At 36.2% G+C, this 14,998-nt stretch overlaps 1 protein-coding gene across 2 annotated transcripts in view; it reads right to left on the bottom strand.

Annotated features, from left to right (window-relative positions):
- Nucleotides 1-2,181: 2,181 nt before the first annotated feature.
- nav1b (neuron navigator 1b) overlaps nt 2,182-14,998 on the bottom strand; it is a 66,344-nt gene continuing 53,527 nt past the window's right edge. For both annotated transcript variants that reach the window (XM_079884189.1, XM_079884190.1), the window contains 13 exons: nt 13,428-13,588; nt 13,166-13,328; nt 12,203-12,377; nt 12,017-12,108; nt 11,264-11,359; nt 11,011-11,179; nt 8,804-9,039; nt 5,774-5,928; nt 5,618-5,689; nt 4,452-4,648; nt 4,201-4,319; nt 3,910-4,107; nt 2,182-2,811 (listed from right to left, as the gene is read on the bottom strand). In XM_079884189.1, coding sequence (XP_079740315.1) covers nt 2,725-2,811; nt 3,910-4,107; nt 4,201-4,319; nt 4,452-4,648; nt 5,618-5,689; nt 5,774-5,928; nt 8,804-9,039; nt 11,011-11,179; nt 11,264-11,359; nt 12,017-12,108; nt 12,203-12,377; nt 13,166-13,328; nt 13,428-13,588 — 1,920 coding nt within the window. In that variant the 3' untranslated portion in view covers nt 2,182-2,724. The remainder of the gene's footprint in view (nt 2,812-3,909; nt 4,108-4,200; nt 4,320-4,451; nt 4,649-5,617; nt 5,690-5,773; nt 5,929-8,803; nt 9,040-11,010; nt 11,180-11,263; nt 11,360-12,016; nt 12,109-12,202; nt 12,378-13,165; nt 13,329-13,427; nt 13,589-14,998) is intronic.

Below are 14,998 nucleotides of genomic sequence, written 5' to 3' on the forward strand. Positions count from 1 at the left end.
CTTTGATATGTTTTTTCTTTTTTTACTACCATAGTTAAAAAGGAGGTTGATTTACTTTGACATAACAATTAGATTTTTAGTGAGGCAAAATGTGATTACATCTAAAGGAACGTAATGCTTACAGCTCTAAAACTACCACTAAAAAGGATCATATAAATAAAATTATCACTTGGTTGTACCTACAGGTGCCCTTAAACGCCACAAGACTAAGGCTATTGGATGTCAAGTGCGGATTTTGCTAAACCAAGACATTTATGTTGGAAACTTTTTCCTAAAGTGATATCAGATAGCACCAAATAATCAAAAAAAAAAAAAAGAAAAAACAAATCTTCATCTTCCGGCCGTGTGCACTTTGTTGGGGCAATCGTACTCCGAATGAGAGGCTCGAATAAAGCACTGAGTATTTGGTTTTCTACATTTGCACCATTTGCTACAAAGAGAGCAGTTAACTGAGAAAGTAGCTGTATTGAATCTAATTAGAGGCCTGAGATAACCAAACCCCTGAGCTGAGATCAGTGTCAAGGCCAAGGAAAACGTATCTACAGTCTCATTACAGTAAATCAAAGTGCACAAAAATAGTTTGTTTGTGACAGGGACGTCTCTCTGAAAACAAATTAACTTTACAATCGGTTACTGAGATCTATATAGGGAACACAAGCTTCAGTTTTGAGAATGCTGCCCCCTACCAGGGTTATGTGCCTTATGCAGAATCATAATTTCAAATTAAATTGGAATGAAATTCAAAGACTTCATGTTTAATAATGCATTTCCTATTTTCAGAATGAATTATCCAGTTAATTGACAGTATCAAATTAAATTTGTCTAATCATCCACTGGATAAATAACCATAATCCATCAAAATTAATGAAGTTTTTGTTTTAAAATTGTTACATTTCTTTAATTTGCAACTTTAATTCATAATTCAAATTCCAATTAAACATCATGTGTGTTGTGGCCAATTCGATTCAGATTCACATTTCACTATAAATTAAAAGGTGCCAATTAAGCTCTGAAACTTGCTAAAGGGAACATGATAGCACACTTCAAATCTGTTATAAGGCATTCACTGTGTTAGGAAGAGGAAGAAAAGGTATAATTAAAGGTATAATTCACCCAAAAATGTCATTATTTACTCACACTCATGCTGTTCTTTCTTCTGTTGAACATAAAGAAAGATATTTTGAAGAATGTTGGTATGACTTCCATAGCATAAAAATAAATACTATTGGAGTCAATGGGGACCAGAAACTGTTTGGTTACTGACATTCTTCGAAATATCTTCTTTTGTGTTCAGCACATGAACGAAATTAATACAGTTTTGAGGGCGAGTAAATGACAGAATTTTCATTTTTGGGTGAACTATCCCTTTAACGAAGTCTGCATAAGTGTTTCTGAGACACTGAAGGATTGGGGTTAAACTATAGCTTATGCTATGGCCATTTTCAAATGTGAAAGAAATGAAAAGTACAAAAAGCAGCATAGGCTAAAGTGGCCTTTAAAGTGTTACATCGGAGCGGAGACGTTTAATATTTCCCAGTATCTCCCATGTTGGCTGTAATTCATGAGAGCTTGACTGCAACGTGTGCACACTTAATATTAAAAAATATTATTGATCTGCCTTTACTGACGCTGTTGTATGAGAACTGAACTGAGCTGGAAGGTGACACCATTTTTTGCAGAACTGCTTTACAGATTAAATGAACTAATTTAATAATTGATGGTCTTTCCAACGGAACTGAATCAACACTGAACTGACTTATGCATGAAAATGCATAATTTTCCTATTAGCACTGTAAAGCTGCTTTGAAACAATCTGTATTATATAAAGCGCTGTAGAAATAAAGGTGACTTGACTCGACGAGTGGTTTTAGCACCTGTAACGTTGAGTTAATATGGGCAGTAGTGGAACAGTAAAGGTTCCCGCGAAGAGAAATTACATCTGTATGTACATTTACATCCGTAAACAGAAATATGCAGACAATAGTGCTATAAATTGATCGTTATTTTCATGTCATTTTGTCACTCTTTTAGGAGAAAGTTACTTATGACAAAACATTGTTTTTGCAAGCCCTTACATAAAAGTACTGTGTAAAAGCATAAAAAAAATGTGGTTTGGTCACTAACATGATAATACCATGCTATTTACTCAGTACCATAGTATATGGATAGTTCACCATCAATATTTTTTTCTTCAAAAAATGTATTAAGGAAAAGTGTAGATTTAGGTGCTGCAACTGGTCACCATTTCTTTCTGAAGCTTTTCACTTTAATCACCCTTTTTGCCTTCACTAGTTCATTTTAAAAGGTCCTGAGGTGTGACAAATCCATTTTTAGAAGTACAAATATTCCATGTACTCTTTCGATTCATAGGAGCTCATTATATCCACGTGCATAATAACTTTAAAAGCGCAAAATGTAGTTAAAACAGGTTTAGATGGAGAATAGCATGTCATACTGGAGAACGTGCCAACTACCCATTAAAGGAAGTACCATGTGATAGCATCACTGAACCATGGTACTGCCACAGTACTTTTTTGCAAGGGACATTTGATTGAAATGAAAAAAGAGATGGATAATATAATAACTTAGTGGGTGAAATGCACTAATAGCATTTCTAGTAACAGTACAGTGTCATCTGCAGGTGTGGGGCAGCTGTCGGGGGTTTGGACCTCAGCATGGGCGGCAGGAGAGATGGAGGGGATGATGGGAACGTCAGTCGGATGTTCAGAGAGGAGGGAGTTTTGGATCTGTTTCTTTTTCCGGCGACTCGATGTAATTGGCAGCCTCTTGTAGTTTTAACAGCATAGCCATCTGGAAAAAAAGCAGAGTTTTCAGGAACAAGAAATAGTGAGATATTTCTTATGTAATAAGTGCTGATACAGTGAAGCCATTTAAAGTCACCATGAAATCAAAATTGACAATTCTTTCTTTTCTTTGCACAATGTTGCATTGCTTATTATAAATGATTTATCCATGCACATTATTATTTTTCTAAATTCATATGCCCTTGTAAATGTTCTCTTCATGCCGTGTGTCTCGACAGAGGGCGGGTCTAAATATCCTCAAACTGACATTCAGATCTGCTTCTGTCTATAGTTAGCAACGCCCGACTTCCTACGATCCAATCAATTCATGAAGGACGAAATCAAATCCTGCCCGACATTTATCATTCTCATTCCAGAAGCCTTTTCATTCAGATATATGTCACAATAGGGAAGAAAAGACTTATTGGATCTTCAGTTTCATGTTGACTTTAATGCATATTTACTTTGAAAAAGTTTGAAAGAACTGTGAACTATGTGCATTTATAAAAGTCACATATTACATATATAAGTTTTTTGGTGGTGACTAATATATACAGTGTTTGTATATATATATATATATCCGTAGTACAAAAATACTTGTGTTCCTATAAAAATGTATGTTCTAAAAATATATTCATGTCAAGCATGAGTTAAAGAATTGTCAAGCATGAACTGAGTCATTTTAAGCATTCATATTAAGTGTGTGAGCGCACGTATAATTTATAAGCTGTATATATATATATATATATATATATATATATGTATGTAAACTGTACATTCAAACCCCTAATCCTAAACCTACCCATCGCAGAAAACTTTCTGCATTTTTACATTTTCAAAAAACATAATTTAGTATGATTTATAGGCTGTTTTCCTCGTGGGGATCAAAAATGTCCCCACAAGGACAAACATTTCTGGACTAACAATCCTTGTGGGAACATTTGCTACCAGGACCACACACACACACACACACACACACATGTGCGCTCACACACAAAAGACACATAAATGTATATAATACACTTTAAATTTATAAACTGTACTTAAATTATTGTTTTATGATGCTGACAGCCCTAATCCACACACTCCCAAACACAGCACTGACCAGTGGATCTGAGTCCACAGAGCTGGGTGGCGTCTCCTTATGTGTCCGCTCGTCTCCTGGCTGGCTGGGGCTGCCGGGGCCTGTGCTCGGGGGGGGCAGATGGAAGAGCTTGGCCTGGTCTTGCTGAGCGGACGGCCAGGGTAGAGATCCTCTGACCCACTCCACCGGATCCTCCCACACCGACTTCTGCCCGTGAACCTGCAGACGCACACATTCACACTTAATCTCGGTAAAAACAAGTTAGGAAGTGACTGACATTTTTTCAGTCAAGTTTAGGATACTTTGACTCACCTTAATGCCATCTTTGGCTCCTTCCTGCAGGTATGGGATGATTGAGTGATTCCAAAGATCAATAAACCACGTGCGGAATTCCTCTACTGTAACTGGACAGGACAGGAAGAAGCAGGGGCCTACGGCAACACAGAGTGGACACAAATAGGTGGAAATGCTCACTTTATTAGGCACATCAAGCTTGTTATTGAAACTAATGCCTCTTCATTCTCATCCAATATGATGCCGATCGATATAATAATAAAAATTACCAATGAGGAAATCGGAGGTGCTGTGTTTTTCCAGGAAGGTGTGAAGGTGGTACCAGAGTCTGGGCACCCAGTCCAGAACCCGCAGAAGATCCTCATTATTTATGCTCCTGGGATCCTCGGCCTCCATTAGTTTTCTGTGCAAGTAACGCACCAGGAACCCGTTTGCCGGCTCGACGTTATTGGAAAACATCACCATCCTGTATAGAGGAAATATATAACAAGGTCAAACATTTCGTGTCAGTAAGATATTTCATTCAGCATGGACACATTATATTGATCAAAGTGACAGTAAAGATATTTCCACAAAAATATGAAGCAGCTCAACTGTTTTTGACATTGATAATAATCAGACTTGTTTCTTTTCAGCAAATCATCATATAAGAATGATTTCTGAAGGATCATGTGACACTGAAGACTGGAGTAATGATGCTGAAAATTCAGCTTTGATCACAGGAATAAATTACATTTGAAAAAATATATTCACATAGAAAATGGCTATTTTAAGTTGAAATAATATTTCACAATATTACTGTTTATATTTCTAATTAAATTAATTCAGGAAGATTTCTTTCAAAAACATTTTAAAAAATCTTACTGACCTCAAACTGCTGAACTATAGTGTAGGTCAAATAAAGTAAATCATACATGTGTCAGTTTGAGTGGACCTCAAGTAAATATTCCACAAATAAATCCACAACTTTATGTATACCCCATTTGATAACATTAAACTCAATTAATAAATCATGACATGATGATAAGTGTCTTGTATAAGAATAAGAATGACCAGCTTATAAAGGCTACTCACCAAATGAATGAATAAATGAGCATGAAACATTTATTTGAAGTGAAATTAGAGAAAAGGGACTGAGGAGTGATACGAGAGACATAAAACTAGCACATCTATGGCTAGAATTGTGATTAATTGTTGAAAAAGAGAATAAGGGAAACCCATCTGGGCATAATAAAACACACATATTGTAACACTATAAAAATATAAATATCAGGAATGCATGTGCAGGATATATAGGAAGTGTGAAGGCAAGCAGATGTTAGTGTCACCCAAAGTGACAGTCAAAACAAAAGCACATGATCTCCCAGAGGACGGAGCAACACGTCACAGCTGTTCCTCACTGACGCTCAATAGTAAAGTGCATGTTAGTACCAACCTGAAGCTGAGGTGTAGACCATGGTTAGGGGTCATCTTCACTGGCTGATTGGTTGTCCCTATTATATATGGACTGAAAAAGAGACAAAACAGCACTTAACACCTTTAAAATGACTGGGAACCCCACTAGTCATGTGAGTGTAGAATTTACACTCACCATTTGTGATATTTACAGGTTAAAGCACCATTAACAAGTTCACTAAGGGATGTTGGATCGTGCACATCATCCAAGAGGACAACCAATGGGATCTCGGCTGTGCTGCTCTCTCGATCAATCTGATTGGCCAGATTGGACAGATAGAGCTGAAGGTCCTTTTGGGATAAGGGACAAAACGCAATAAGAGATTATGTCAAGTCACAACAATGCAGATAGTTTCAAAGCAGCTTCACAGTGATGAACAAGACAATAACAGTGTTAATGTTTAAATTTATAAATGTGACCGTGGACCACAAAATCAGTCACATGGGTCAATTTTTTTAACTTGAAATTTATACATCATATGACAGCTGAATAAATAAGATTTTCCATTGATGTATGGTTTTGTTATGATAGGACAATATTTGGCTGATATACAACTATTTGAAGATCTGGAATCTGAGGGTGCAAAAAAATCGAAACATTGAGAAAATCGCCTTTAAAGTTGTCCATTTATGTTCACGATTGTGCAGCATTCACTCACAAAAATAAATGTTTTATATATTTACGGTAGGAAATGTACAAAATATCTTCATGGAACATGATCTTTACTTAATATCCTAATGATTTTTGACATAAAAGAAAAATGGATAATTTTGACCCATACAATGTATTGTTGGCTATTGCCACAAATATACCCGTGCGACTTATGACTAGCTTTGTGATCCAGGGACACAAATTATAAAACATTCAATTTCAGCTGTAAAGCAGCTCTACAGAAGACAATATTGTCCTTATTCAGCTGAATTCATTTCAGTGTTATTTCAGTTCAATAACAGTGCAAAGTTCATCAATTAAGAAATAAATTCAATTTCAGCTGTAAAGCAGCTCTAGTGTCATTATTTCAATAGTGTCATTATTCAGCTCAATTTAGATCAGTGTTAATTCAATTCAGTTTCAATCAATTATTAAATGAGTTTAAATTCAGCTATAAATCAGGCCTACAATTCAGCTTTTATTCTCATTCGACAGTGTTAGTGTAGTCAAATCAATAATATTACTGAATATTAAGGGCCAGATTTGCTAAACAGGGCAAATTAGCGTGAGCGCAATCCCATAAAAGCGCAGATGGGGGTGGAAAGTTCAGCGGATCAGGTTTAAGACGTGCTTTTTTGGGCGGTAAATAATGGCGCAAATACCTGTAAATTGACAATCGCAAACCTTAGTAAATCATCCTGTGTGATTAATTTAAATACCCTCCTCCCATAAGTTGTGTGTCTCAGGGACGTCACTAGGATTGGAAGACAGGGGGGGCTTAGCCCCCAGGGTATTTGTAACTTGCGTTTATAGAAAATCTTACAGTGAATTTGAGTAAAAAACAACTATGTATATGTTTAGCTGTATTTGTCTCTTCAACCCTTACCCTAGTCTCAACCCCGTCACACCTATATATATATATATATATATATATATATATATATATATATATATATATATTTTTTTTTTTTTAGTTTATGAATAAGTAATTTAATGTTTGTTGAACTTAGTCAGAAATGTTCAGAGCAATCATAAGAATACTGATTTTAGTTCAAATTCTGAAGTTAAGCCACTTTGATCAAAAATGATAGGGTTGCTGTCACAAAAAGTGCCCATTTCAGGCTTTATATAAGTGTAAAATAATATGTAAATTTTATGGTGCATGGTACAATTTCTGGTAAGCTACGCTTTTTTATTATTTCAATTCAATTCAATTATTGTAATTTGATTTAATATTGACTCATTTGGATAAATATTAGGTACATAGGCGTTATTTTTTCTCAAGATAAAAACTCACCCAATACTGTAAACATACAGACAGCCCTATCAGCTGGTATTATTTAAGGTTAAAAATAACTCAAATTAAATATAATGCGTTTTTTTTATTATAATAACAACAACTTTATTTAATGATATAAGTAAAAATATAATAAATATGTAGCCTAATATAGAACACATATTTAGCAAAATACTCTCTATAGCTCTTTTTTTCTAGCCAACTACATGCTATAGCCTATATTATGTTCATTAAAGGGCTTTCCTGAGGTAAATGTGACATAATTATTCTCCAGCTATGTTACTGAGCTCTTCACGCTGATAAAAAACACTGATTGATCGATATTATGTATGAGGAATATACATTTCGGTAAGTTGCAGCCTACTACTGTAGGCTATCTTTCAACAGTGTTCGTGTTTTTTTACTATTAGCTAGTAGAGATGATCGGTTCACGTGCGCTAGGGATCTGTCACGTCACATTTACAAGCGCCAAAATTGTTTGAATTTCGTAATAAAATTGACAGAATCTGAGAGTTGAGATTCTTTTATATCATACCTGCTCTGTCTAGTCTGTCGGTCTCCGTGTCCTCTTTGCTTCACGATTTTTCTGTGCGTGAGAAAATGGATGTGTGGCGTGCCGCGTGAGAGCGTGTGAAAAGTGTCAATTGCGTGTGTCTCACGGTGAATGCGGGGTCCAACTTGCGACTTTTCGGCTATTTTTTTGTAGCTGGATATATATCATTTGTTGCGTCTAAATATGAATGAGGATACGGTTATTGATAAATCGAATTGTTATTGTTGTTCTTATTATCATTTAGGGGGGCTTAGGAACATTTTGGGGTAGCTTCAGCCCCCCTAAAATAGGCCTAACGACGTCCCTGGTGCGTCTCAAAGGGAAACTCCTAAAAATGTATATGCAATAAGGTCAGTCGCAAAAATAACCCTGTCCACGGCTTTTCAGAGTGTCTTTAGTAAATCCTGACAAAGAGGGTTTGCGCTTGCGCAAGCTGTCAGTAAATATGGCCCTAATTGTCTTAAGCATGATGACCAAAAATAGCATTTATAAATTCAATTCAATTCACATTTATTTGTATAGCGCTTTTCACAATTCACATCATTTCAAAGCAGCTTTACAGAAAATGCATGAGTCCACATTATAATTTAGAATGATCTGTTATCAGAGGTTATGAACATGAATGTTATGTATATACTGTATGTTGGTTGCTCTGCCTCTTTACCTTGCAGGACTGGCGGTGCATGTTGAAGGTGGCGGCGATGGCAGGCGTGAGCTCTCGAGCGCTGCGCTCCACCAGGTACTCAGCGAGGCGATAGGTGAGGTAGGTCTTCCCTGTGCCGCTGGGACCCGATAAGATCAGCCGCCGGTGCTTGAGCAACAGGCTGATGTAATGCTGCATCATGGGCTTCGGGATGAGCGTCTCGAACACTAGAACGTCCACACACTTCTCCTTCAGTCCTGCATTCAGGGACAACAGTGCGTGAAATGAAATATTAAGGACAGTACAATATACATACAGGTTTTACATTACATTTACAATTAGTCTTTTGTAATAGTGACAAATGAGGAATATTTACAAGCAATACGTCATACAAAAACTATTTGCAATGCCAAGTTTCAAAAGTAAGCTCTTTATAAGTGTAAAAGGGGTTCCATACTTCCATAATATCTCAATGGAAGTCAATGGGGTCCATCAACTGTCTGGTTACTGACATTTTTTCAAAATATCTTCTTTTGTGTTCAACAGAAGAAAGAAACTCAACTTGGAACAACTTGAGGGTGAATAAATGATGACAAAATGTACATTTTTGGGTGAACTATCCCTTTAATCTTGTCCATTAATTAGTTATACATGCTCTAATGCTTCTTATTAAAATATAGTCTAGTTTTTAAATCTTAAAAATGTATGTGAAGTAGGGTGAAATCGCACCCAGAAATACACGTTTTCTACCCGAGAGAACAGTCAAATTGCTTTATTTTCATTTGTCTGGGTGGGCTATAGCATCACACGGCCTCAATAAACAACGTAGAGTCGCAGCCAGCGCTTAAAATAACACCTAAAGTAACGACCCCAATCCCCAGGGTCATATATCAGACCTGAGAGCTCAGGAATGATGGGATTGGGGGAGGGCGGTAGTGTTCTGGGTGGGCCGTGGACCAATCACACGTCCTGCTGGCTGCTGTTAGTGTGAAACATTAGCAGTATATTGCTCTTCTCTGGTGATGTGAGCTATGAAAAAACCCCATCAGACACAGCTGAGACAGATATAAGCATCATTTACACTGCAGTGTTGCCTGTGGGTATTTGCATTCTTTGTTGATGGTTATTGAAGATGGAAATCTGAAAATAATGGTTTGAAGCTCAAATGGAAAAATACTCAAAGATAGTGTCAGAGAAAAGGCAAGGCAAGGAAAGTTTATTTATATAGCACATTTCATACACTATGGCAATTCAAAGTGCTTTGCATAGAAAATAAGCACAAAATAAAAGCAAGGGAAATTAAACAGTTATAAAAGGAATTAAAAGAAACAAATAATTTCAAACTCCTTGCGAGCAGTAAGCAATTGTAAGCATATAATATGGAAAAATGTTGGATGAGGGAATTTTTATACTTTTATACTGTTTAAGAAAAAAAAAAAAAAAAAAAAAAAAAAAATATATATGTATACTATTTGGGGGAAAAATCCATGAAAAAAATAATAAATAATAAATAAAAAATAAATAAATGTATATATATATATATATATATATATATAGTCCCCAATTAAGATTATATTTCCTGTATATTATTATTAAATGATTATTATTATAATTATTACACACACACACACACACACACACACTATATTTATATTTATATTTATTTGTGCTGTCAAATTGATTAATCACATCTAACAATAAAGTTTGTAAATATATATGTGTGTATATGTATGCATATACGTATGCATATAAATATATTAGGGCTGTCAAAAGATTAATCGCGATTAATCGCATCCAAAATAAAGGTTTGTGTTTACATAATGTATGTGTGTGTACTGTGTATAATTATTTTGTATATATAAATACACACACATGCTTGTATATATTTAAGAAAAATGTTGATTTTTGTATAATTTATATATAAAAAAATTATCTTTATATATAATATAAATTATATATAAATATATACAGTATATGTATGCAAATATTTCTTAAATATATACAAGCATGTGTGTGTATTTATATAAAATAATTATACACAGTACACACACATATATTATGCAAACACAAACTTTTATTTTGGATGCGATTAATCGCGATTAATCTTTTGACAGCCCTAAAATATATATATAATAAAATATATATACAATAGCATTCAGTTCATCAAACCGACAGTACAAGACCAGTATTAGACTTCACATGTATGTTTCATTGTTCCCCACACTGACCTTTCAGGGCGACGCTGATGCAGGAGGAGCCTGTGGTGGAGAGGCGCACTGGTGGAGTCTCGGGTGGATGAGCTCCCAGAACCCTCTTCAGATGACTGAGGCTGTAGCTGTAGATGGAGTCCTGAGAGAGGCCGAGACTGGAGCTCGGGTCCACCACCGATAGATACTCCTGCAGAGACACAGTGAGAGGAGAAGCATGTGCATGTTTTATTTCATGTGTGTTGTCCCTCAGACGACTGTAGGTGGCACTCACTTTAAAAGCCTGGATAACTGCAGAGTCTAGAGCAAACCAGTCTGTCCGCCCGCTGATTTTAACCGTGCCAATGAAGAACTCCAGCTGTTTCACCTCCTGTGAATGAGGTTTTAAAGTTAGAGCAGGGCAGAAGGGTGTTTATGGTTAGTGAAACAACATATTTATTTAAATAATTATATAAAAGATTTATTTTTCATTTTTAAATATGAAAAAAATATATGGATATTTTCTTTATTTTTTAAAACACTACTTTACAACATTATAAAAATATAACAAACAATAACATAGTATTCAGCAGCTTTGTTATACCTAAAAGGTATATAGAAATAAATGATTTATTTCTCTGTTAACTGAAATAAAATAAAATATAAATGTTAGATTAAAAACTTAAACTAAAACTAGAAATATTGCTTTGGAAAATAACTTAACTAAAATACGCTGAAGTGCCTAAACTAAAACACTTTAAAAAAACTAAATAAAATAAATAAATAGGAATATTATAAAAAATTAAAAACTAATACAAAAAAAACAAAAGCACATAACAAATTGACAAAAACTCTGAAAAGCTTCAAAATATTAATAAATACTATAATAGTATTAAAATAGTACAATGGCATATATAACACTGATTTTCAGTACAGTCCTGTAAGTGGCTCGTCCAATCAGAATTTGAATCCGAAGTACACACTTTATAATGTACAGTATATGAGCTGCTGACTCATCAGTATGAAGATGCTCATGTAAAGCACTCACGTCTTTGAATAGGTGCTGATTGGGTATGCGAATCAACACTCTGACGAGACTTTCGTCCTTCTGCAAAGTTGTGGTGGGGCTTTGAAAGACATCTATGAGATTAAAGTAAGAGTTCAGAATTTAAGGCCGACTGGATGTGAAAAATCCACATTTTGTGCATGAAATGTGTGTGTAAGAATGTGTCACCTGGGTAAGGCTCATTCTGTCCTGAAGTTTTGCTGAAAGATGATACAGATTGTCGTGGTGATGAGACGCCCAATGAGCCGAGGCCTGAGGACTGGGAGGCGGAGCTTGGGGGCCTGGAGGAGGGGCCACCCGTCTTCAGCTGGTCGTTCTCCGCCTTCAGGTTTTCTACCGTAACCTGACAATGCATTTATTGAGGGATTTAAGGAAAAAATTTATGGATTTCCCTCATTTGATATCTCATGTGAGTGACATGTTGTATATATGAGATGCGCTGATGACATAAGACTTGTGTTTTACTGTTTTTCTTAGCCTATCCAGTTGAACCCACTTGATGCGACGCTGCTGCATTGCTCATTCAAAACATTGCAGAAATAGAGAAGCATAATGCAGAGAAGATCTTGGTTACGTCAAAACCGGAACCAAACCGTTCACACAGAATGCGTTTTCTGAGCTGCTTTTCCATTGCATTCTATGCAAAGTGCAAACAGGCGCTAGACGGACATCTTTGACCATTACACTACAGCCGCATGTTTAGAAAGTTATGTAAAGTAAAACTTCTCATTCCACTGCATCTCATGTTTTTTAAAGCAAAAATGTTCTCTGTGTGATCGGTGCTTCGTCTCTTTGTATTAATCTATGCATAAATACAAGATGTTGTTTTGTTCATAGCTGCTTATGCAAATTACGAAATTATATTTGATTTATAAACATTATGCACTTTTTTTGTACAGACAGTCGTGTTATTTCATTGCTTTGACAATTGAATTGCATTAAAATTTTGCTCATTGCGCCCTCTTGTGGCCTCAGGATACAAGCTAAAAGCTTTTCCCCTAACTGAAATCATGCTCCTTTTTCTACATTTGAGCCCCTTAGAAACTCTATCATTGATTGTACACTGGACTCTGTATCGGCAGATACTCAGTATTCAATGACTCGGATCGATTCACACACACACACACACACCTGCATGTTGGTCATGGCCTCCTGAAGCTGCTCCAGCTGATGTGCGGAGCTCAGAGCCTCCAAACGGATGTCCGTCAGCTTGCGCTCTTTCTCCCATAGTTCAGTGCGTAACACTGACACCACTTTCTCTTCATGCTCAGTCTCCTCAGGCCCTTCGCACGATCTGCCGTAAACACCAGTAAAGCTTACACAACATGATGTATAATGCAAATCATCTCTTAAGACATGGTGTTCATAACGTGGCAACCGTTGCATGTCCTACCCTAATGTTGAAGTTGAGGCCTTTGCGGGGACATTGTCCACATTATGGTGTATTTTGGGTGAAGATGGGGCGGATGTGACCGGGGTTGCGATCTCCTCTATATCTGCGTATGGAGCTTTGGAACCCTTTTTACTGAAGGCCTTGTTGAAGGAGCTCCGCAACTACATGTGGAGGAGAAATCAAAGTTTGACAAAAGCAACTCATTTATATTGAGTCTGTCTCATAACAAATATAAAGTGTTAGTGTAGTAGATGGTTTGGATTCATGACAGGCATGTATATGATTTGAAGTGTTTGTGATGGCATATGTATTAAGACTCTTTAAGAATAATTTTTTGCTCTTTGTTTTCAAGCAAAGCTTTCAACTAGCATTAGTACAGTAGTACATATCGAACTGAATGCATGTCTATTTCTCAGCAGTGTTGTTGTTAACTAAACTAAAATTAATTACAAATTAAATAAATAGTATATTAATAATATGGTGTTCAACCTGCAAAAGTTCACAGTAGAAGTCTCAGGCATTAGTTATTACAGCGTTATTCACAAAGCACAGATCAACCAGTTGAAGAATGCATGAAGTGATGGAGAGTAGTAGGACACTTGATATCATCATGTGCTCAGATTTTCAGTCAATATGTTTAATAATTGTATATTGTATTGCATACTACTGAAACACACATTCATCCATTAAATATGGCAGATTCTAAACCTGAAAGCATAATTTTCTGAATTATTGACTGAGTTTATGTCCATATAATACATAAACGATGAAGATATTGATTGTTTCTTTAGATGCTGATGTGTTTGTGATGGATGCGGATGGGATGGGGTGGGCTGGGTAAATTACTCACCTCGTAGACCTTTAAAATAGGGAGCAGGGAAGCATAGGAAAGAGATCACAGTCATGCTCAATTGCAACGTTGGAACAGTGCTATTCCCATGATGATGGCAAAATAATATACTACATATAGCATTTTTAACACTGAACCTGAAGACATAGGGATATGTTCACAACCTGATTGGTCGGCTTTTATGATGTATATTTCGCAATAGAACTTACAGAACATCAAAACGATGCTGTGTTCTGGGATAAATGCGCTCGTTGTATGTGCGTAGCTACATATGATGGTATTTAGACAAGCTAAGAACTCATGAAGAGCTTATAAAATGTGTAAAGGAGTCAAAACAGCGTCAGGAATCCCTCCGTCTCACACACACACACACAGATCTGCAGTGAGGAGACGCGGCTCTGATGCCTGTACTGAACTGTGATGGGAAACATCGCCACTATGACGAGAAAAAACTATTTTTTGCAAAAAAGTATTTTTAAGCATTCTGTCCTTTTTGGGATATCATGTCCCGTTTTTGGTTTGTTTATAGTACGTCTTGATCCGTGTTGCATTCATATTTCAAGTGAACCACCCCAGAGTTATTATTATGTGTTATTACCTCATTCAGGAGGTCTTGGAGCGATTGTTTTGGTGCGGATCCGAGTGCGATTGCAGTTCACATATGTCTTTACGAACCGAACCAAGGGAGAACCGCACTAACAGAGCAATCACACCAGGGTTC

This window comes from Squalius cephalus (genome assembly GCF_949319135.1).
Source record: "Squalius cephalus genome assembly, chromosome: 10".
In the NCBI taxonomy this organism is placed as follows: domain Eukaryota; kingdom Metazoa; phylum Chordata; class Actinopteri; order Cypriniformes; family Leuciscidae; genus Squalius; species Squalius cephalus.